This window comes from Dreissena polymorpha, chromosome 1 (assembly GCF_020536995.1).
Source record: "Dreissena polymorpha isolate Duluth1 chromosome 1, UMN_Dpol_1.0, whole genome shotgun sequence".
In the NCBI taxonomy this organism is placed as follows: domain Eukaryota; kingdom Metazoa; phylum Mollusca; class Bivalvia; order Myida; family Dreissenidae; genus Dreissena; species Dreissena polymorpha.
The window spans coordinates 112914182-112939439 of record NC_068355.1 but is presented as its reverse complement, the minus strand read 5'-3'; the positions used below and the strand labels follow the sequence as shown (position 1 = coordinate 112939439).

The 25258-nt window shown below is 37.1% G+C and overlaps 1 protein-coding gene and 1 long non-coding RNA gene across 2 annotated transcripts in view; both read right to left on the bottom strand.

Annotated features, from left to right (window-relative positions):
- Window positions 1-25258, bottom strand: part of LOC127845037 (probable ATP-dependent RNA helicase DHX37) — a 49179-nt gene that overhangs the window by 10034 nt on the left and 13887 nt on the right. Inside the window, exons 9-20 of the mRNA XM_052375661.1 lie at window positions 25157-25258; window positions 22897-22980; window positions 22227-22353; window positions 19087-19165; window positions 16742-16824; window positions 15487-15629; window positions 11663-11770; window positions 10990-11114; window positions 10311-10407; window positions 6758-6823; window positions 3364-3442; window positions 1882-2069 (exon numbers count right to left, since the gene is read on the bottom strand). Of these exons, the coding sequence (XP_052231621.1) occupies window positions 1882-2069; window positions 3364-3442; window positions 6758-6823; window positions 10311-10407; window positions 10990-11114; window positions 11663-11770; window positions 15487-15629; window positions 16742-16824; window positions 19087-19165; window positions 22227-22353; window positions 22897-22980; window positions 25157-25258 (1281 nt within the window). The remainder of the gene's footprint in view (window positions 1-1881; window positions 2070-3363; window positions 3443-6757; window positions 6824-10310; window positions 10408-10989; window positions 11115-11662; window positions 11771-15486; window positions 15630-16741; window positions 16825-19086; window positions 19166-22226; window positions 22354-22896; window positions 22981-25156) is intronic.
- LOC127845067 (uncharacterized) lies at window positions 7131-10139 on the bottom strand. Its single transcript, XR_008033039.1, has 2 exons — window positions 9198-10139; window positions 7131-9002 (listed from the first exon to the last, which is right to left on the bottom strand). It is a non-coding gene; the product is annotated as an uncharacterized LOC127845067 (long non-coding RNA).

Below are 25258 nucleotides of genomic sequence, written 5' to 3'. Positions count from 1 at the left end.
ATGATAATCATTCTGTCCAAGTTAAAAGACAAATAGAGACAAAAAGTATTGTTTTTTTAAGAGGCTTTTCTAAGCTTTAACCTGGTGACCTAGTTTTTGTATGCAAATGACCCCGATTCACACACGGTCTAGAATTGTCCAGATAATCATTCTGACCAAGTTTCATTGAAAATGAGTGCCTCTAGAGTGGAAGCAAATCTTTTTCAAATACTAAGAATTGACTTGTTTTTCAGGTGCACAGAACAGAGATTTAACTACGAATAGACAATTTCCAGAAAAGCATTTTGACCAAGTTTCATCAAGATTGAGCCATAAAATTGGCCTCTTTAGTCGTAACAAGATTTTTCTATTATTTGACTTGGTGATCTTGTTTATGGACCCACATGACCCAGACTCTTACCCTGCCTAGATTTGTCTAAGTATACATTGGACTAAGTTTTATATAAAAAAAAATGTGTTCTCTAGAGTGGTTACAAGCTTAACTTGCTGACACACACTTACGTCGCAAAACAACAGACAGCGGTTAAAGGGTTATGACGACAGCTAACCTTGAGCATTTTGACCCAGGTCTTCTTCTAAGAATACCAGAACCCCAAAATGTAAAAGTCTATATATTATGTTGTTCATTTCAATATTCAGAAACACACTTTTTAAAATACATTTTATTTATATACTGTGAAACCATTTATTTTCGTCAGCACGAAATTTGTCTTTTTAAAAAAAAGGACTATTTCGTCAGCACTTAAATTCGTCCATTTCTGGTTTTGAAAAAAAAAACCGTCCGATTTGTTTGTAATGTTTGTAAAACATGTAATACGCGGTTGCGAAAAAATCGTGCTGGGGAAAGAGGGGTGACACTTGGTAGTCACTTGCAGGAGGTGGGCCTTGTTTGGCATATGCCAATTAACAAGTCTGTTATTTCAGGTGATAGTAACTGTCCCTTATTATTTTATGTCATTGGCACGTTCTTTGTTATGATTAGCAGATAAGTTGGACTGAATATCCGTTAACGAGTGTTTTAAACAACGAAGCCAATTAGCAATTAGTCTTTTTCCATTACAATCACGGACAACCAAACACAAATCAATATGTTCTTTATTAATTTGTAATAAAAGCGCAGAATATGTTTCAGTCAGGTGTTGATAACACATCGTCATATTTTAATTGCGTTTAATAGTATTGTCTTTAATTCGGATTCGCCGCATGTTGGCTGTATAATCTGCAACACCCCTGAAAAACATAATACACACAATGGGTAATAAAGTTGTGAACAATAAGCGCTAATCAACACTATTATACCTAAACGAAGTCGACGCATTCGATACAGCCTTATTGCATTCGCGTTTTACAGAAAATGTCAGTTGTCAGTACACTGTATAATGTACACCCCTTTGTGTCAAAACCTGATTTAAATTGAGTGTGAATAGTCGACTGTTTCATGCTCTTTGTATCAATACCATCCGGGTATCTGTACTATAAGTATACCAGTCTACAAACAAGGTGTGTTTCGCATATGGGTATTCGGACGTTCAAAAAAATGACCGACGGTTTAGCGTTCACGCCGTCGAACACATTTAGCAATATAACTCGTTTTTTTTACACTATTGCTTCACTTGCAAAAAATACTAGTGGCTTATAACTTACCTTGCAATCTTTTTTTCTCGCATTTTGCGAGTGTTTATTTCGAGCCCTGTGTATATGCGTGGATTACGCTGGATTTAAATGCCTCATGCCTACGGTAATTCAGTCTTATTTGTTTCAAATATGGGACATGATTGTTCGTTAGGATCTTGAATTCGTCCATCGGTCGAAGGACGAAAAAACGAAAATTAATGTCTGACGAATAATAATGGTTTCACAGTAACAAAACTTTCCACTAACATCGTTTTCACCCTGAGGGTTACTATGCATCTCTACAAACATCTCCTGCACAGACAGAGCCGCTACTATGGCAACCACGTAGGGCAGAAGTCCATGCTGATGACTCAGAGCCAACATCTTGGCGTAGCGTGGAGACACAGGGAAACTGGCCATTGCCCGACCCAGGGGTGTGATCTTGGTTGCCCGCTCTAAAAATAGGATATGAAGTGGATGAGTAGCTTTGAAATTTTCCAGCTCCTAAATATGTTTTTTGGTTTTGATAACTGAATGCCAATCTAAAACATATGTACCATTGTGTAACAGAAATACATGTACTTGCAAAAATGCTGAAAAGGAAGATCAAATACATATATATGCATTAACTTAAAAGTTGTTCAAAACAAGGGCTGTTTGTAAAACATGCATGCCCGCCATATGGGCTATCAGTTGTAGTGGCAGCCATTGTGTGAATACGTTTTTTGCCACTGTGACCTTGACCTTTGACCTAGTGACCTGAAAATCAAAAGGGGTCATCTGCCAGTCATGATCAATGTACCTATGAAGTTTCATGATCCTAGGCCTAATTATTCTTGAGTCATCATCAGGAAACCATTTTACTGTTTCAAGTTACTTTGACCTTGACCTTTGACCTAGTGACCTGAAAATTTATTGGGGTCATCTGCCAGTCATGATCAATGTTCCTATGAAGTTTCATGATCCTAGGCGTAAGCATTATTGATTTATCATCCAGAAACCATTTCACCGTTTCGAGTCACTGTGACCTTGACCTTTGACCTAGTGACCTGAAAATCCATAGGTGTCATTTGCCAGTCATAATCAATGTTCATATGAAGTTTCATGATCCTAGGCGTAAACATTCTTGAGTTATCATCCGGAAATCATTTTACTATTTCGAGGCACTGTGACCTTAACCTTTGACCTTGTGACCTGAAAATCAAAAGGGGTCATCTGCCAGTCATTATCAATGTACCTATGAAGTTTCATGATCCTAGGCCTAAGCATTCTTGAGTTATCATCCGGAAACCATTTTACTATTTCCAGTCACTGTGACCTTGACCTTTGACCTAGTGACCTGAAAATCAATAGGGTCATCTGCCAGTCATAATCAATGTACCTATGAAGTTTCATGATCCTAGACCTAAGCGTTTTTGAGTTATCATCCAGAAACCATCTGGTGGACGGACCGACCGACAAGTGCAAAACAATATACCCCCTCTTCTTCGAAGGGGGGCATAATAATTAACATAATGGAGCACACAATTAAGTATTAGACATAAAGAAATATTGAGAGCCTTGAACCATTTAAGACCTATGTCCTTTCATTGCTTTATTACAATCAGTACAAGAACAAGATGTAGTTTCCCATCAAACCTGAGAGCAAGGGAGATCACACCTTACAAGCCCCTACCTGACAGCAAGGGAGATCGCACCTTACAAGCCCCTACCGGACAGCAAGGGAGATCACACCTTACAAGCCCCTACCTGTCTGTGACTCCTTGTAGGATCTAGGCGCTGTTGGTTGTGTCAGAGCTCCCAGGGAGATCAACAGACTCTCCGCAGCCTGGAAAAAACATAAATGACAATCCATCTAACATAGTAGGTCTTGAATTAATTATGATTGTTGACTTTATTGTTTAGGAAAACAAGCTAAGCTTGAGGTAGTCACAGCAGTGAAAACAAGCTAAGCTTGAGGTAGTCACAGCAGTGAAAACAAGCTAAGCTTGAGGTAGTCACAGCCGTGAAAACAAGCTAAGCTTGAGGTAGTCACAGCAGTGAAAACAAGCTCAGCTTGAGGTAGTCACAGCAGTGAAAACAAGCTAAGCTTGAGGTAGTCACAGCAGTGAAAACAAGCTAAGCTTGAGGTAGTCACAGCAGTGAAAACAAGCTAAGCTTGAGGTAGTCACAGCAGTGAAAACAAGCTAAGCTTGAGGTAGTCACAGCAATGAAAACAAGCTAAGCTTGAAGTAGTCACAGCAGTGACTACCCCAAAAGCTGCATGAAGTAATCTACAGCAAGGTGAAAAACAAATTGGCTTTAGCCAGTTTTAACCCCAGGGGCAGTATTTGAACAAAGTTTTAAAAGAGCCACAAATAATTTTACAGATTGTACTGGTGTAACAAGGAAAACATATGCATTTCTTGTTTACACTTTCGATTTGAATTTATAACCCATTTAAAATTTGTTGACAAAATATTCAATTAACCAGAACAGCAATAAAAGCATTTGCTTTTATTATATAACTGCCCAAATTTTGTCATTCAACCTATTTATATATGAGTGTTCATGAGCTACAATACTTGCTGTTAATATACAATCACAGAGCAACGACCTGCAGCTTCAGTAAAGAAAGTAGCCCAAAATCTGTTAAAGGCAGTAAAGCTGAAGTTGATGCCAGACAGCAAGAGTTAGCACTTGTTTCTTAAAGTTACGGGACTTTGGTATGGGAGTCCTGCATGTATTTGTTAGACTGATTAAAATATCTGGCTGATAAGAATATGTTTTGGACTTGGAAAGCATCATTTTAAATTGCCGAATAAATTTCAATAAACAGTTCTTGAAGTTGCATGTGTTTTACTCCATTGCATTATGCTTTATCTTTATTGGGCTGTTTTGTTTCAGAAAAAAGTATCATTTAAGTCTTATTGCTGTACATGTCAATATTATCTATTTGACCCCCTGGGTTGCCAGTTTTGATCCAAGGGTCATGATTGGATAAAACTATGTAGAGCACCAGTATAAATGTTAACCTACTACATGACATATCTTGACATTGTATGTAGACCACCAGTATAAATGTAAACCTACTACATGAGATATCTTGACATTGTATGTAGACCACCAGTATAAATGTTAACCTACTACATGACATATCTTGACATTGTATGTAGAGCACCAGTATAAATGTTAACCTACTACATGACATATCTTGACATTGTATGTAGAGTACCAGTATAAATGTTAACCTACTACATGACATATCTTGACATTGTATGTAGAGCACCAGTATAAATGTTAACCTACTACATGACATATCTTGACATTGTATATAGAGCACCAGTATAAATGTTAACCTACTACATGACATATCTTGACATTGTATGTAGAGCACCAGTATAACTGTTAACCTACTACATGACATATCTTGACATTGTATGTAGAGCACCAGTATAAATGTTAACCTACTACATGACATATCGTGACATTGTATGTAGACCACCAGTATAAATGTTAACCTACTACATGACATATCTTGACATTGTATGTAGAGCATCAGTATAAATGTTAACCTACTACATGACGTATCTTGACATTGTATGTAGAGCACCAGTATAAATGTTAACCTACTACATGACATATCTTGACATTATATGTAGAGCACCAGTATAAATGTTAACCTACTACATGACATATCTTGACATTGTATGTAGAGCACCAGTATAAATGTTAACCTACTACATGACATATCTTGACATTGTATGTAGAGCACCAGTATAAATGTTAACCTTCTACATGACATATCTTGACATTGTATGTAGAGTACCAGTATAAATGTTAACCTACTACATGACATATCTTGACATTGTATATAGAGTACCAGTATAAATGTTAACCTACTACATGACATATCTTGACATTGTATGTAGAGCACCAGTATAACTGTTAACCTACTACATGACATATCTTGACATTGTATGTAGAGCACCAGTATAAATGTTAACCTACTACATGACATATCTTGACATTGTATGTAGAGCACCAGTATAAATGTTAACCTACTACATGACATATCTTGACATTGTATGTAGACCACCAGTATAAATGTTAACCTACTACATGGCATATCTTGACATTGTATGTAGACCACCAGTATAAATGTTAACCTACTACATGACATATCTTGACATTGTAGTCAATGAGATGTATCTTTTTGCTTTGAGACGTTTTGTAACAAGAAAAATGGTACACAACTTGTTACAGAATGTCTTAGTTAAAGAAAGACAGTGTAATTTTGAACAAAACACAATAAAAAATCATGCATGCTCAATTTCATATTGTAAAGAAAAATCTAAGCAATTTAAATGCTGTATGTTGAAAAGTGTATGAAAACTTCTTCGGAAAAAATTGTGTTAGGGACAGATAGATGATATTGATGGCTATTACTATATATCCCATTTTCTTAATACCAGGGGTTTAATTATTATGATACAATTGAAATGTCTTTAAATATCATGCATACTACAAACAGAGATGACAAAAAAATAATCAGCAATTCTTATAATAGATCTTGTCATCAGAAACCCTTTTAGTTTATGCTGTTGTTTGAATCAGACATCTAGAGGTTATGTGGTACGGCCCACCAGATGGTAAATGTTTGCAAGCCTGTTATACCTATTTCACAATTATCTTCTTACTCTGTGAAACTGAGGTTTAATGCATGTGCGTACAGGCTAACCAGGGACGAAACTTTCAGCTTTCATGATTTTATACGATATGTTTAATTTTAAAAATGCCTCTTTTTAGCAAAAATCAAGTTAAGGTGGAAAGTGTCGTCTCTGATAAGCCTGTGCAGACTTAACCCTTTGCATGCTGGGAAATTAGTCGTCTGCTAAAATGTCGTCTGCTGAATTTCTAAAATTAGCATTTTCTTTGATTTTTTTTCAAAGAATACTATCAAAATAGCAAACAGTTTGGATCCTGATGAGACGCCACGTTCTGTGGCGTCTCATCTGGATCCAAACTGTTTGCAAAGGCCTTTAAAATTCGGATCCAGCACTGAAAGAGTTAAGAGGCTAATCTGTGATGATACTTAAGGCACATGCTGCTTAAACCCAATTTTCACAGAGCAATGTTCATTTAGCTCCACATACACATGTACCTTGATTTGCTCTGCATCAGGTGGTGTTGGATAAGGGAAGTTTACAATCTTGTCAATATTCATATCCTGAAATAAAGGAGGAGGGAATATGATTACCATAGGTAAACAGTAGTGTTGATAAACAATTCTCTTAAATAAAATATCAATAAGGCGCTGACAAAAAAAGCTGGATAGTATTTAAAATATTTAAAAAATGAATGGACATATGTCTTTTTTCAGCTTTCCATAAAAATATCTGTAAAAACAAGGGACAAAATAATCACAAAACCAGGTTTTCATTGTGAAAAAAAATCTGATAAAGGGAGAAAACTCAAACTGAACTTTTGAAATGAACAAACAAAATTAACCCCCTTTGTAAGTTTGTTTTTAAAAAAAATCTATTTTTAGTCGTGGCGACCTTGACATTGGAGATATCGACGTAATTATTTCGCGCGACACACCGTCCAATGATGGTGAACAAATGTGCCAAATGATTTTAAAATCTGACAATGAACGACATAGTTATGGCCCGGACAAGCTTGTTTCGCCCGCCCGCCAGCCAGCCCGCCCGCATTCGCCAATCTAATAACCAGTTTTTTCCTTCGGAAAACCTGGTTAATAATGTTTTCACTAACTAGAGCTTTGTCACAGACGTGACGAATACCCCCACATGCTGCATTGACACAGAATATTTTACATGTTATCTTAACAAAAACAAGAGATGTGTTTGTCAGAATTACAATGCTCCCTATTGCGCCGCTTTAAAATAAAATTTCAATATATCATATGGAAGGTTTAGAAATTATCTCCCTTTTTAAGCTTATTAGGATGACCTTGACTTTGACCTTTCACAACTCAAAATATGCAGCTTCATGAGATACACATGCATGCCAAGTATCAAGTTGCTATCTTCAATATTGCAAATGTTACGGCCAATGTTTAAGTTTTTGAACGGACGCACAAACTTACAGACGGACTGACGGACAGTTCAACTGCTATATGCCACCCTACCGGGGGCATAAAAAGTGGACACCATGCTCAATGATTAAAATGCACTAAGTGACCCTGTGAGCTAGATTTTGACCCAGCATGGACCATGTTCAAACTTGACCTACACATCATCTAGATACAACTTCTGACCAAGTTTGGTGAAGATCGAATGAAAACTACTTGAATTAGAGAGCGGACACCATGCTGAATGTGTAAAACGTACTAAGTGACCCCGTGACCTAGTTTTTGACCCAGCATGGACCATGTTCGAACATGGTCTTAAGATAATTCCAAAACAACTTTTGACCAAGTGTGGTGAAGATCGAATGAAAACAACTTGAATTAGAAAGCAGACACCATGCTAAATGTTTAAAACACACTAAGTGACCCAGTGACCTAGTTTTTGACCTGGCATTACCCATATTTGAACTTGACCTAGATATCATCTAGATACAACATCTGACAAAGTATGGTGAAGATTGTATGAAAACAACTTGAATTTGAGAGCGGACACTTAATACGGACCGACAGACAAGCTCACTCCTATATATACCCCTAAACTTCGTTTGTGGGGGTATAATGATATCCAGTATCAATTTATCATTAAAAGACGTTCCTAAAAACTATGAAAGAATCTTTCAAAATAATGATTGAGACCAGAAGATGCTAATTACAACTAGAGCTTTGTCACAGACGTGACGAATACCCCCTCATGCCGCATTGACACATAATATTTTGCATGACGTCTTCACAAAAAACAGCGGACATCATGCTCAATTTTTAAAATGCACTAATTGACCCCTTGACCTAGTTTTTGACCCAGAACGGCCCATGTTCTAACTTGGCCTTAAGATCCTCTCCATAAAACTTCTGACCAAGTTTGGTGAAGATTGGGTGTAAACTACTTAAATTAGAGAGCGGACACCATGATGAATGTTAAAAAACGCACTTAGTGACCCCATGACATAGTTTTTGACCCTGATGGCCCATGTTCAAACTTGTCCTAGAGATCATTTAGATAAAACTGGTGACCAAGTTGGGTGAGGATTGAATGAAAACTACTTGAATTAGAGAGCGGACAACATGGTGAGGTTTAAAACACACTAAGATACCCCGTGACCTAGTTTTTGACCCGGCATGACCCATATTCAAACTTGACCAAGACATCATCTAGATACAACTTCTGACCAAGTTTGGTGAAGATTGGATGAAAACTACTTGAATTAGAGAGCGGACAACATTGTGATGTTTAAAACGCACTTAGTGACCCCCTGACCTTGTTTTTGACCCGGCATGACCCATATTAAAACTTGCCCTAGACATGATCAAGATACAACTTCTGACCAATTTTGGTGAAGATTGGATAAAAACTACTTGAATTAGAGAGCGGACAACATGGTGAGGTTTAAAACACACTAAGTGACCCCGTGTCCTAGTTTTTGACCCAGCATGGCCCATGTTCGAACTTGACCTACACATCATCTAGTTACAACTTCTGACCAAGTGTAGTGAAGATCAGATTTAAACTACTTGAAATAGAGAGCGGACACCATGCTCAATGTGTAAAACGTACTAAGTGACCCTGTGACCTAGTCTTTGATCTGGCATGGCCCATGTTGAAACTTGGCCTTCAGATCATCTAGATAAAACTTCTGACCAAGTTTGGTGAAGATCGGATGAAAACTACTTGAATAAGAGACAGGACACCATGCTGAATGTTAAAAAACGCACTAAGTGACCTGTGACCTAGTTTTTGACCCGGCAAGGCCCATGTTCGAACTTGGCCTTAAGATCATCTAGATACAACTTCTGACCAAGCTTGGTGAAGATTGGATGAAAACTACTTGAATTAGAGAGCGGACAACATGCTGAATGTTTAAAACGCACTAAGTGACTCTGTGACCTAGTTTTTGACCTGGCAAGGCCCATGTTCGAACTTGGCCTAGACATCATGTAGATACAACTTCTGACTATGTTTGGTGAAGATCGGATGAAAACTACTTGAATTAGAGAGCGGACAATATGCTGAATGTTTAAAACACACGAAGTGGCCCTGTGACCTAGTTTTTGACCCGGCACGGCCCATGTTCGAACTTGGCCTAGACATCATGTAGATACAACTTCTGACCAAGTTTGGTGAAGATCGGATGAAAACTTCTTGAATAAGGGAGCGGACAACATGCTGAATGTTTAAAACGCACTAAGTGACCCCGTGACCTAGTTTTTGACCCGGCAAGGCCCATATTCAAACTTGGCCTAGACATCATGTAGATTCAACTTCTGACTTAGTTTGGTGAAGATCGGATGAAAACTACTTGAATTAGAGAGCGGACACTTAATACGGATCGACAGACCGACCGACCAACAAGTTCACTCCTATATACCCCCTAAACTTCGTTTGTGGGGGTATAATTAATTTATATCATGATTTAATACTTTTTGTTCTAATGTTAAGAAGGAATTATATTTTACTTCTGTTACAAAATCTGCATACCATGTATACAAAGTCATTTAAAAAATAATCAACCAGCTATAATAGTTTTTCCCAAACAAGGCATAACTGTAAACAAATACACATTTCTACCTTCATTTGAAGAACCAGGTCGTCAACAGGACGTCGAGTAATTTCCGCCATAGAAAACTGCTCAAATTCATCATTAAAAACGGCAGATGAAAATAGGCTGCAAATATTTATGAATTTAAGATTTGGATGAATGAAGCTTGCATAAGTGAAGTTTTAGTTATACATAATACTGGTAGATAGTGGGAATATCTTAAGTTTATGATGGCACTTTCCTACAAATAATAATTTATGAATAGTATCACATCCTATGTGACTTCATCATGGACCAAAATTACGAAAGTTAAAGTTCATGAGCTCATATAACAAAGGATAAAGGCCATGTCCACACATTACAAAGAGTAAAAGTCACAAGGCCTTATCAAAATGGTAAAACCCATAAACATATAAAAGAAACACAGAAGGTCATGGATAAAAGTAACAAATATTTATGATAACAGTCACATCTTAACATCTTATAAACATTATAAGTCATAGATCCAAATTACAAAGATTGAAGAATATGGACCCAAATGACAGAGGATAAAGGTGATGGACCCATATTTCAAAAGATAAAGATAATGGACCCATATTTAACAGGATAAAGATAATGGACCCAAATTACAAAGGATAATGGCATTATGTAAACGGTATTGGACCCATATATCAACCGCTGAAATGTGAGGGCACATATTTCCTGTACCGGTAGCAGTGTCCCGGACCAACACGACCGGCTCGACCTGCACGCTGGTCAGCAGACGCCTTTGACGTCCATGTGACACGGAATGTGGACACACCTGTCACCTTGTCATAGAACTTGGTCTTCATCTGTGAAAAGTCATTGGGATATAATTCATTTATTGCTTGAATGACATTATAATATCTTGTTCTAGTCTGGTTGGTTGTAAAAAATTTAATTGCACTGCTACGCTATTTCAAACAAAAAACTAGCCTGATACAAAGTTCTCAGAACATCATTGTTATGATACTTTATAACTTTTAAGCACCCATATAAAAAGTAAGACAAGAGCACAGCATAACGGGAGCCACGCTCGGCTACGGGTGCAGTTTTGAATAAATGAAAGTTTGTCAGAATTTTTATATATTTTTTTTAGAGGTCACAGTGACCTTGACCTTTGACCTAGTGACCCCAAAATGGGTGTGGGGTGTAGAACTAAATCATCAAGGTCCATCTACATATGAAGTTTCAAAGTTGTAGGTGGAAGCACTTTGATTTTAGAGCCAATGTTAAGGTTTTAGCACAACGCGGACGGCGGACTTGCTATGACAATACCTCGTGTTTTCTCCGAAAACGCCGAGCTAGTAAAATAACACTGATAAATGCTTGCTAAACAGAAATCTGGTTGACATCTTACCTTGCCAGTGTCAACCACATATTTGATGCCAGGTATTGTTAGCGAAGTTTCCGCCACATTGGTTGCTATGACGCACAGTCTACAGCCCTCAGGTACTGGCCCAAACACCTGCATGAATTATAGGATGAACTACACACAGTCTACAGCCCTCAGATACTGGCCCAAACACCTGCATGAATTATAGGATGAACTACACACAGTCTACATCCCTCAGGTACTGGCCCAAACACCTGCATGAATTATAGGATACAAATGTAAACTACTTTTTTGATAATTGTGATATGGTGAATTACATTTTGTTCATTTGTAATATAATGAACTACATTTTGTTTAACTGTAATATAATTAAAAATACTTTTTATTTGCAATAAGGGCAACTACATTTCTTGTATTTGCTATATGATGAACAACATTTGGTTACGTGCAATATGGTGAACTACATTTTAACTATTTGTAATGTGGTGAACTATATGAAAAGTTCATTTGTAATATGATGATCTACATTTTGTTTAATTGTAATATAATAAACTACTTTTCTTTATTTGCAATATGGTTAACTACATTTCTTATATTTGTTGTATGGTAAACAACATTTGCTCATGTGCAATATGGTGACCTACATTTTGATTATTTGTAATGTGGTGAGCTATATTTGTATTATTTGTAAAAAGGCAGACTACATTTTGGTGATTTGTAATATGTTGAACAACATTTTGTTTCTCTGTAACGCAATGAGCAATATTTTAATTATTTGTAATATTGTGTACTACATTTTAGTTATTTGTCATTTGGTCTATTTCTTTTTGGTTATTTACAATATAGTGAACTACATTTTGGTTATGTGTAATATTGTGAACTTTATTTTGGTTATTTCTAATATGGAGAACTACATTATGGTTATTTGCAATATGATGAACTACATTTTGGTTATTTGTCTAACTGGACAGTAAGTAGAAAAATTAGGTGTAACAAATACATTCTATATAATTGAACAAGTTAATACTAGTTGCATGATGAAGTTTTCTTATTTAATTCAATATAAAATATGTGTATTTATGTATTTTTCCCAAAAATTACAATGATTTAAACAATAATAATAATTATTATTATTATCATTAACTTTTTATTTCAAGAAGGAAACAGGTATAAAGGTAAATGCATCACGACAGTCAATTATGTAAAACATATTGATGAAAAGGGCCATATCTTATTAAGCGTATGTAGATGTAAACATGGTATTTAACACTAAGTATTTTCAAATAATATACACATATAACATTTCTAAAAACCAAAATTTAAACAAGTAAAACAAGAGGGCCATGATGGCCCTGAATCGCTCACCTGACTAACCAAATACAATCCCAACCCAGATTTCATCAAGATAAACATTCTGACCAAATTTCATAAAGATTGGATGAAAACTGTGACCTCTATTGTCTACACAAGGTTTTTCTAATATTTGACCTAATGACCTAGTTTTTGACCTCAGGTGACCCAAATACAATCCCAAGCCAGATTTCATCAAGATAAACATTCTGATATAATTTTATAAAGATTGGATGAAAACTGTGACCTCTATTGCCAACACAAGGTTTTTCTATTATTTGACCTAGTGACCTAGTATTTGACCCCAGATGACCCATATACAATCCCAACCCAGATTTCTTCAAGACAAACATTCTGACCAAATTTCATGAAGATTGGATGAAAACTGTGACCTCTATTGTCTACACAAGGTTTTTCTATTATTTGACCGAGTGACCTAGTTTTTGACCCAAGATGACCCAAATACAATCCCAACCCAGATTTCATCATGATAAACATTCTGACCAAATTTCATAAAGATTGGATGAAAACAGCGACCTCTATTGCCTATACAAGGTTTTTCTATTATTTGACCTAGTGACCTAGTTTTTGACCAAGTGACCTAGTTTTTAACCCAAGATGACTCAAATACATTTCCAACCCAGTTTTTATCAAGATAAACATTCTGACCAAATTTCATAAAGATTTGATAAAAACTGTGACCTCTACTGTCTACACAAACAAATAGTTGACAGTTTTTTTATTATTTGACCTAGTGACCTAGTTTTTGACCTCAGATGACCCAAATACAATCCCAACCCAGATTTCATCAAGATAAACAATCTTACCAAATTTCATAGAGATTGGATGAAAACTGCGACCTGTATTGTCTATAAAGGTTTTTCTATTATTTGACCTAGTTTTTGACCTAGTGACCTAGTTTTTGACCCCAGATGACGAAAATACAATCCCAACCCAGATTTCATCATGATAAAGATTCTGACCAAATTTCATAAAGATTGGATGAAAACTGCGACCTCTATTGTCTATACAAGGTTTTTCTCTTATTTGACCTAGTTCTGACCTAGTGACCTAGTTTTTGACCCCAGATGACCCAAATACAATTTCAACCCAGATTCCATCAAGATAAACATTCTGACTAAATTTCATAAAGATTGGACGAAAACTGCGCTCTCTATTGTCTACACAAGGTTTTTCTATTATTTGACCTAGTTTTTGACCTAGTGACCTAGTTTTTGACCTCAGATGACCCAAATACAATCCCAATCCAGATTTCATCAAGATAAACATTCTGACCAAATTTGATAAAGATTGGATGAAAACTGCGACCTCTATAGTCTACACAAGGTTTTTCAATTATTTGACCTAGTTTTTGACCTAGTGACCTTGTTTTTTACCCCAGATGACCCAAATACAATCCCAACCCAGATTTGACTGACGCACGCACACACGCACGCACGCACATACGGATGCCGGACATCACACGGTCACATAAGCTCACCATGTCACTTTGTGACAGGTGAGCTAAAAATTAATAAAAAAAATTAAAATTGATAGGAAATAAACTTAATACTTCTTATTGTTCAGAATAAGTCATAATCTGCATACAAATACATGCATATACAGGGCTTGACACTAACTTCTACAGATTGGTGTCCACAGGAAACCCTGCCTATTAAAATTAGAGCAAACTCCTGGAAAAAACTGGTGTCCCTCACCAAAATTTGGTGGTACCAGGTTCCCGGAACACTGTTAGTGTCAAGGCATGATATATAAAGTTTTTATGAACACAAATTAACAAGACATGTGTCCATTGTGCTCAGATGCCCCCAATGTTTCAATTTTGTAACAAAGCTCCACTAAAGTAAAAAACAAGCTATTTATGTCCAAATCTGATATTTGACCTCTAAGAGTTGCCTTGCCCTTCAAGAGTTGAAACCCTCAGACTCATAATGGTGGTCATCTGTGACAAGTTATTTCAAAACTAAATGACAAAGTTAAATTCTGAACAATCTGTTTAGTGGTAAAATATTTTTTTAAAGTATGATGAACGAAAAAATTTACAGTCTAGACAAACAATTCTATAGCAGAAATTCGACCTCTGAACTTTCGAGTGTACCCTTGACCACTGAGGTAGAAAGAAGATTGTTACACATGACACATCATCTTATAATCGTTTGCATTTGTGCCCAGTCTTTGTTGTAAATCTACAGAAAATCATCTGAATAGTTCACCTCTAAAAGTGAACTTGACCTTTGAGGTAAAGAGACAATGTTAGACATGAGGCGCTGCTTTTATAACAGTTCATACTTGTACAAAGTTATTTTAAAATCCATCAATACATGGCTAAGTCATGGCTGAGACAGCAGTTTTGGGACACACCTCAGACACTCGCACAGACAGACAGTGCAACTGCTACATGCTGCCTTCTTCAAAGGAGGAACAACAAAATCATAAAGAGAATTTACACAAAAGCAGAAGGCCTGAGGTCAACATACCTTGGCCTGTCTCTCTGTGGACAGCAGTGAGTACAGTGGCAGCACATAGAGAGGCTGGGAGCAGTCTCCCCTGGACTCCGAGAGGTCATCAGCGTCATCAGCGTCACTATGGTGTCCATCAGCAGCAGCGTCATCAGTGGTACCTTATGGAGAACGAGGAAAACAGGGCTTAATGGATGTGTGTAAAGTGTCCTTCCAGATTAACCTGTGCAGTCTGCACAGGCTGAACAGGAATGAAATTTTCCCCTTACCTGGATTCAGCTCAGATGAGATTTCCTTCCAACGAAAAAATACCAATAATGCATACAATCTCTTGAAATAGGTACAAGATAGAGATTATTTCAACGCCAGTAATGAAAAAAGGCTTAATGTGAATTATTTGATTGGGTAGATTGTTCAATGTATTTAACAGTATTCATTTTTCAGTAATTGACAACTGACTAACTTGATTCAGAGGAAGGGTGAAATAATGACCAAACCAAAAACAGTTGTGTGGCTGAGTAGAGAATACAGCATGTGATCCCTAACTTTTTATTTTAGTAAAAAAACTGGATATTTTATAATAAAATATTTATCCAAAAAAACAAGCAAATGGCACAGTATTAATTTCCATTCATCGTATATGAGGAACTCAAAACATGCTATGCAGATAATCATCAACATTACACACATTTTTTGCATTTAAGAGATTCTCTGCATTACATGTTATGAACCTGAGCATTGAATTACTTATTCTATTAATTTGAACTTTATAAGATTGGTGGACGCATCAATTCAATGGAAAATAATCATCTGAAAATGAAATAAGAGTATCTATTTTCCCATAAAATCGAAACTTCCACGAATTTTTGATCAGTTTGGACCAGATGCAGGATAAATATGGGCCTTGCTCTGTAAAAAGGGGGTTTAATGCATGTGCGTAAAGTGTCGTCCCAGATTAGCCTGTGCAGTCTGCTCTGGCTAATCAGGGAAGACACTTTCCACCTAAAAAAAATCATAAAAACCAAAAGTGTCCTCCCTGTTCAGCCTGTGCCTACTGCACAAGCAAATCCGGAACGACACTTCAGGCACATGCATTAAACCCCATTTTCACAGAGCACGGCCCGTATAGAAAAACACTTCTTGGAATTGCAGACTCTGGTCATGCAAACAAGATGTTCTAATTGTTAAACTCTCATGCCTAGGATAGGTTCTAATTGTAATTCGCATATTGCAAAGGTGTATATTCCTGTTTCTTTATGCAATCTGGTGTCACCTTCGTTTCCGTCCAATTCAAGGTCGAGGTCAAGGTGAGATTTCTCCTGCTCCTCTTCGTCATCGAGTGGTGACACGGAGTAACTGAAGAATGAATCAACCCTGGAGATTGCAATTACTACATAATACTACAATTACTACACTACATTATGTGCAATATCACTTATAGGTTTTAATAATAATCAACAAGAGCACTGCCTTGCGGGTGCAGACCACTCATCTATTTTTCTTTTTAAAGGTGAAGGGAACTATCTCAATACTTCAATCAAAAAAGATGGATGGGTGGGGTGGAGAGGGGTGTATAGTGTGGGGATGTGGTCATTTATTACATTATCTTCCAAAAAACAAAATAAAAATGCAAAAACAAAATATTTTTTTTTTTTTTGGGGGGGGGGGGGGTGGGGTAGGATTCTTGGGTGGGATAGTTGGACGGTTTTTCAAAAATAAAATAATAATTTTTTATTTTTTTTAAACGTTTCAAATAAACGTTGTGGGGGGGGGGGGGTTGGGTGGGGTCGGGGGTATAGTGTGAGGGTATGGTCATTTATAAGATGATCTTTCAAAACATTTTTTAAAAAAAAATGTGTTTTTTTTTTGGGGGGGGGGCAGGGGGATTCGGGGGGGGGGGGGGGGGTATGGGGCATGGGGCATGGTTTGGGTGGAGTCTATTGTAGTATGTCATGTAAGAGTTGTTTTGTCAAAGTATAAATCAAATCAGATCATAAATAACGAAGGCATGGCAATTTTTGCAAAATTTAATTATTTGACCTTGAGAGTCAAGGTCATTCAAAGGTCAAGGTAAAATTCAACTTGCCAGGTACAGTACCCTCATGATAGTATGAAAGTATTTGAAGATTGAAAGCAATAGCCTTGATACTTTAGAAGTAAAGTGGATCGAAACACAAAATTTAACCATATATTCAAAGTTACTAAGTCAAAAAAGGGCCATAATTCCGTAAAAATGACAACCAGAGTTATGCAACTTGTTCCGTACAGTCCCCTTATGATAGTTTGTGAGTGTTCCAAGTCTGAAAGCAATAGCTATGATACTTTAGGAGTATAACGACCCAAAACACAAAACTTAACAAAATTTTCAATTTTCTAAGTATAAAGGGGCCATAATTCTGTCAAAATGCCAGTCAGAGTTACATAACTTTGCCTGGACAGTCCCCTTATGATAGTAAGTAAGTGTCGCAAATATGAAAGCAATAGCTTTGATACTTTAGGAATAAAGTGGACCTAAACACAAAACTTAACCAAATTTTCAAAGTATAAAAAGGGTAAATAATTCTGTCAAAATGCACGCCAGAGTTATCTTACTTTGCCTGCCTTCATGATAGTAAGTAAGTGTACCAAGTTTGAATACAATAGCTGTGATGCTTTATGAGAAAAGTGGACCTAAACACAAAACTTAACCAGACCCCGACGCCAAGGTGATGACAATAGCTCTTTTTTTTTTTTTTTAAATAGATGAGCTAATAAAATGGAAATTTGCCACAAAAGTGACTCATATCTTTAAGGGCCAATAACTCCGGAATGAGTGTATCAAAGGGAATAAATTGTATTGAACGTCTACACTGTCACACATGATGTCATAACTGTCCAGACTGACATGTAACCACTGTCACACATAATGGCATACCTATCCAGACTGACATGTAACCACTGTCACACATGATGTCATACTTGTCCGGACTGACATGTAACCACTGTGACACATGATGTTATACCTGTCCAGACTGACATGTAACCACTGTCACACATGATGTCATACCTGTCCAGACTGACATGTAATCACTGTCACACATGATGGCATACCCTTCCAGACTGACACGTAACCATTGTCACACATAATTTCATACCTGTCCAGACTGACATGTAACCACTGTCACACATGAGGTCATACCTGTGTAGACTGACATGAAACCACTGTCACACATGATGTCATACCTATCCAGACTGACATGCAAACACTGTCACACATGATGTCATACCTTTCCAGACTGACATGAAAACACTGTCACACATGATGTCATACCTGTCCAGACTGACATGCAAACACTGTCACACATGATGTCATACCTATCCAGACTGACATGTAACCACTGTCACACATGATGTCATACCTTTCCAGACTGACATGTAACCACTGTCACGCATGATGTCATACCTGTCCAGACTGGCATGTAACCACTGTCACACATGATTTCATTCCTGCCCAGACTGACATGTAACCACTGTCACACATGATGTCATACCTGTCCAGACTGACATGTTATCACTGTCACACATGATGTCATTCCTGCCCAGACTGACATGTAACCACTGTCACACATGATGTCATACCTGTCAAGACTGACATGTGGAAGTTTGCTGACTTCTTCAGTGTCTGCAGCCTTGATTCTCTTGTGCCCTCTATGATATTCTATGAAAAATAAACTTGCAATGATAAGAAATAAAGTCTTTAAATTAAGAATAAAATAGAATATTCATACTGTATCTTCTTCAATTATTGCCATTTACATATGATCACTTTGCAAACATAATTTTACATGTGATCACTTTGTGATCACTTTGTGAAATATAATTAACCTTTCAATTAATGAAAAAAAGTGGACACAAAATTGTCATATGATAATGTGAAATAAATCTTTCATAAATTTAAACTGTGACTTTTTAACCAGCATAACAGAAAAGTTATATAAAATAAACAAGAGCTGTGTTTGTGAAACACAATGCCCCCTACTGCGCCGCTTTGAAGCCATATATTTTACCTTTGACCTTGAAGGATGACCGTGACCTTTCACCACTCAAAATGTGCAGCTCCATGAGATACGCATGCATGCCAAATATGGAGTTGCTATCTTCAATATTGCAAAATTTGACCTTTGACCTTGTCCTTGAAGGATGACCTTGACCTTTCACCACTCAAAATGTGCAGCTCCATGTGATACGCATGCATGCCAAATATGGAGTTGCTATCTTCAATATTGCAAAATTTGACCTTTGACCTTGAAGGATGACCTTGACCTTTCACCACTCAAAATGTGCAGTTCCATGAGATACGCAGGCATGTCAAATATCGAGTTGCTATCTTTAATATTGCGAAATTTGACCTTTGACCTTGACGGATGACCTTGACCTTTCACAACTCAAAATGTAAAGCTCCATGAGATACACATGCATGGCAAATATCAAGTTGCTATCTTCAATATTGCAAAATTTTGACCTTTGACCTTGACATTGACGGATGACCTTGACTTTGAGCTTCCACCACTCAAAATGTGCAGCTCCATGTGATATGCTTGCATACCAAATATCGAGTTGATATCTTTAATACTGCAAAATTAGACCTTTGACCTTGAAGGATAACCTTGACCTTTTACCACTCAAAATGTGCAGCTCCATGAGATACGCATGCATGCCAAATATGGAGTTGCTATCTTCAATAATGCAAAATTTGACCTTTGACCTTGAAGGATGACCTTGACCTTTCACCACTCAAAATGTGCAGCTCCATGAGATATGCATGCATGGCAAATATGGAGTTGCTATCTTCAATATTGCAAAATTTGACCATTGACCTTGAAGAATGACCTTGACCTTTCACCACTCAAAATGTGCAGTTTCATGAGATATGCATGCGTGCCAAATATCGAGTTGCTATCTTCAATATTGCAAAATTTGACCTTTGACCTTGAAGGATGACCTTGACCTTTCACCACTCAAAATGTAAAGCTCCATGAGATACACATGCATGCCAAATATCAAGTTGCTATCTTCAATATTGCAAAATTTTGACCTTTGACCTTGACCTTGAAGGATGACCTTGACTTTGAGCTTTCACCACTCAAAATGTGCAGCTCCATGTGATACGCTTGCATGCCAAATATCGAGTTGATATCTTAAATACTGCAAAATTAGACCTTTGACCTTGAAGGATAACCTTGACCTTTAACCACTCAAACTGTGCAGCTCCATAAGATACGCATGCATGCAAAATAACATGTTGCTATCTTCAATATTGCAAAAATTGACCTTTGACCTTGAAGGATGACCTTTCACCACTCAAAATGTGCAGCTCCATGAGATATGCAAGAATATCAAATATCAATATTGTAAAAATTGACCTTTGACCTTAACCTTGAAGGATGACCTTGACCTTTCACCACTCAAAATGTGCAGCTACATGAGATACACATGCATGCAAAATATCATGTAACTATCTTCAATATTGCAAAATTTGACCTTTGACCTTGACGGATGACCTTGACCTTAACCTTTCACCACTCAAAATGTGCAGCTCCATGAGATACACATGCATGCCAAATATCAAGTTGCTATCTTCAATATTGCAAAAGTTATGGGCAATGTTAAAGTTTTTGGACGGACGGACCAACGGACGGACGGACAAAGGGACACACTGACTGACGAACAGACAGACTGACAGTTAAATTATATGCCACCCTTCAGGGGCATAAAAAAGTTATGGCGAAAATTAAAGTTTTCGGACGGACAGACAGATGCCATATATTTGACCTTTGACCTTAAAGGATGACCTTGACCTTTCACCACTCAAAATGTGCAGCTCTATGAGATACACATGCAAGCCAAATATCAAGTTGCTATCTTCAATATTGAAAAAGTGATGGCCAATGTTAAAGTTTTCGGACGGACGGACAGACGCCATATATTTGACATTTGACCATGAAGGAGACCTTTACCTTTCACTACTCAAAGTGTGCAGCTCCATGAGATACACATGCATGCAAAATATCAAGTTGCTATCTTAAATATTGAAAAAGTTATGGCCAATGTTAAAGTTTTCGGACGGACGGACAGACGCCATATATTTGACATTTGACCTTTAAGGATGATCTTGACCTTCACCTTTCACCACTCATAATGTTAAGCTACATTAGATACACATGCATGCCAAATATCAAGTTGCTATCTTGAATATTGAAAAAGTTAAGGCCAATGTTAAAGTTTTCGAACAGACGGACAGACGCCATATATTTGACATTTGACCTTGAAGGATGACCTTCACCTTCACCTTTCACCACTCAAAATGTGCAGCTCCATGAGATGCACATGTATGCCAAATATCAAGTAGCTATGTTCAATATTGAAAAAGTTATGGCCATTAAAGTTTTCGGAAGGACAGACAGACTGACACACTGACTGACTGACTGCCGGACAGTTCAACTGCTTTATGCCACCCTACCGGGGGCATAATTAAAACAAAATTTAAACAAAAGCTCCATAGAAGAAACAATCTGAAGAGCCACAAAGCAAGGCATGATGTATAGCCAACCTCCTAGAATAACCCTTTGACTCTGTGTATGCAACTTTTTACATCAAGCAACAAATGATAAATGATTGAAGAGGCCTTGATAAGCACCTTGCCTGCGTTTTAATCGTAGTTTATTCCCAATTTTATATCACTTAGCAAATGATTTTTGATTGAGGAACACTTGACATACCTGGTTGATAATCGCCTGTTAATGGAAAGGCCTGCTTCAGCTTGCGACACAGTGTATGTACTTCCTGTTGCCCGGTAACAAACACCAGGATGCCACCGCCTGGCAGGGTGCGGTGAATCTTACATGTCTATTGTAGAAGACAAATATTGGTGTATAGTTTGCAGTGAATCTTACATGTCTATTGTGGAAGGCAACATGTTGGTTAATCAAATGTTACATGTCTATTGTAGGTGACATGTTGGTATATAAAATGTTACATTATATTCATGAGAGATCAGTATTTGGCATTAATGCTTACTGGTCATTATAAATTGATATTGTGTAAAAATGTTTCAATTTTCGATTGTCCTAATAAGCTTTGTGTCAGCATTCTTTTATAATTAATAAATCATAATTAATTTAAAACAAAACATAACATATACATTGTAGCAAAATTATTTAACATCGATTACAATTTATCTGAAGATATTAGAAGCATGTGTGTACAATAAAAAAGAAAAATTATTGCGTATGTACTAATTATTGATCTCACTGCCTGTTCAAAGTATTCAATTCAATTTGAAAATGTAAACCAATCCTTAACACATAACTGGTAAACTTAAAAAAGTTAAATATATCACTGGTTTAGAGATTATAGACTTCTTATATTCGTAAATTGATCTAGACAAACCTTTCTGAATGTTTCATTGAGGTAGTCATCCACAGGAGTTCTCTTGTTATAGTGGATTGTAACCGGAAACTGCCTGGCATCGACCTATGTGGAAAAAAGTAACAAGAGAGTCAAAGGCCCTTAGGCTATTACCTACCACCCAAAGCATCTGAACTTATCTGACCAGGTAGTGTTCAGAGGCTTCACAATAGAAATAAAAGGGAATTTGCCCCATCTTCTTGTAGCTGTGATTATAAGTGGATCATTTTAAAACTCTAAGCAGGAAATGTAACTTCTGGAGTGTTCATAAGGTGTCACTATAGCCATATAAGGAAAACAGCCCCACACCCTGGCTTAATCTGGGCTAAAATATTTTGAGAAAGTTTCAAAATGTTTGGAAAAAATATGACACTAAATTGCTCACAATTTTTATTTCAGCCATATAAGGATAACTGCCTTGCACAATGGTGGCCTGGTTTTTCAATGAAACAGAATCTTTTTTATCACGACTGAGATATCATTATAACAAAATGTTATGAGCAATTTTCATGTTGACAAAACATATGAGTTCTAAAGTGTCCTAAATGTTTCACTATAACCAGAGCGTTCTAGAGCGTTCACATGTTATTACTTTACTTTGACCTAGCAGCATAGTTGTTGACTCCATGTGACAAGATATCATTAACCCTTTGCATGCTGGGATATTTGTCGTCTGCTAAAATGTTGTCTGCTGAATTTCTAAAATTAGCATTGTCTTCATTTTTTTTCAAAGAATACTATCAGAATAGCAAACAAAACTGGATCCTGATGAGACGCCACGTTCTGTGGCATCTCATCAGGATCCAAACTGTTTGCAAAGGCCTTCAAAATTCGGTTCCAGCACTTAAAGGGTTAAGATAAATGTTCTGACAAAGTTTTATTAAGATTGGGCAATAAATATGACCTCTGAAGTGATCATATGACAAAAATTGATGATGGACAGCAGACTATGCAAAACAAACAAAAGGTGATCAAATAAAGCTAAACATGACCAAACAAGAGATGTGTTTGTCAGAAACACAATGCCCCCTAATGCATGGCTTTAAATATATTTTTTTACCTTTAACCTTGAAGGATGACCTTGACCTTTCACCACTCAAAATGTGCAGCTCCATGAGATACACATGCATGCCAAATATCAAGTTGCTACGTTCAATATTGCAAAAGTTATGAAGAAGGTTAAAGTTTTGGGACACACGAACACATACAATGACAGACAGGGCAAAAACAATACACCTCCGATCTTTCGATCCGGGGGCATTAAAATCACAGGAATTCCAAATGTCAACCAAAGTAAAAGATTTTGAGATCAAAGAAAGTTAAATTGTGAGTAAAAATAATGGCAAGTTATTGGTGCACATAAGTGCGAATTATGGAAGTGTCAAAGCTTAACAATTACATTTGAGACAATGTGAATGGAAATGAAATTTCTTTTAGAGTCATATCTCCCACAAGTGAAAATTACCAGGAGTGGGTTGAATACAGCAAAGACAGGAATATGTAGCCTAAAGTCAAGAACATGTACTTACTGGAACAAATCCAGCCAAATTATTATTTAAAGGGTTCACATGCATGAGGGAGGTCGAAGGAATAGGACACATTTGACAAATAAAACTACTTCAACATTATCATGAGACAAATTCTTGTTAGTATCCTCGAGCGTTATATTAAACAAAGGTAAGAGACCAATTGCCTTTCCAATACAGTATAAAACATAAAACACAACATTGAACATAAACAAGAGCTCCGCGGTCAGAGACAGATGCCCCCCAAAACAGGGCCTTGACACCCATCACTCAATCCTTTGATGACATATCAAACAGAAACCAAATTAACACTTAATGTCACAGTGACCTTGACATTTTAACAAGTGACCCCAATTTTGATAGGGGTCATCAGTCAATTCCTTGACGAGTTATTGATCTGAAACAAACTGGTTTACTGACCGACAGACAGACCAACCAACAGACAGACCGACTGACCGACGTCCAGCAAAACAATATACCCCCTCTGTTTGCTGTTTGAAGGGGGGGGGGGGGCATAAAAAGGATTAAGGCAAACCAATTGCCTATACAATACAAAACATAAAACGCAACATTAACAATGGAAATGATTAAGGCACACCAATTGACTATACAATACAGAACAAAACATCAAACAAAACATTAAACATTAAAAGAATGAAGGAACAGGGCAAACGGACGGGCTACAAACAACAATATAGAACTAGAAAGCATCTCACCTTGATCACAGGGGGTGTGACTTTGAACAGTCTCTTGTTCTCTGTGAAGTCTTCCACTCGCAGCGTGGCGGACATGATGACTAGCTTCAGGGGCTTCCCTCG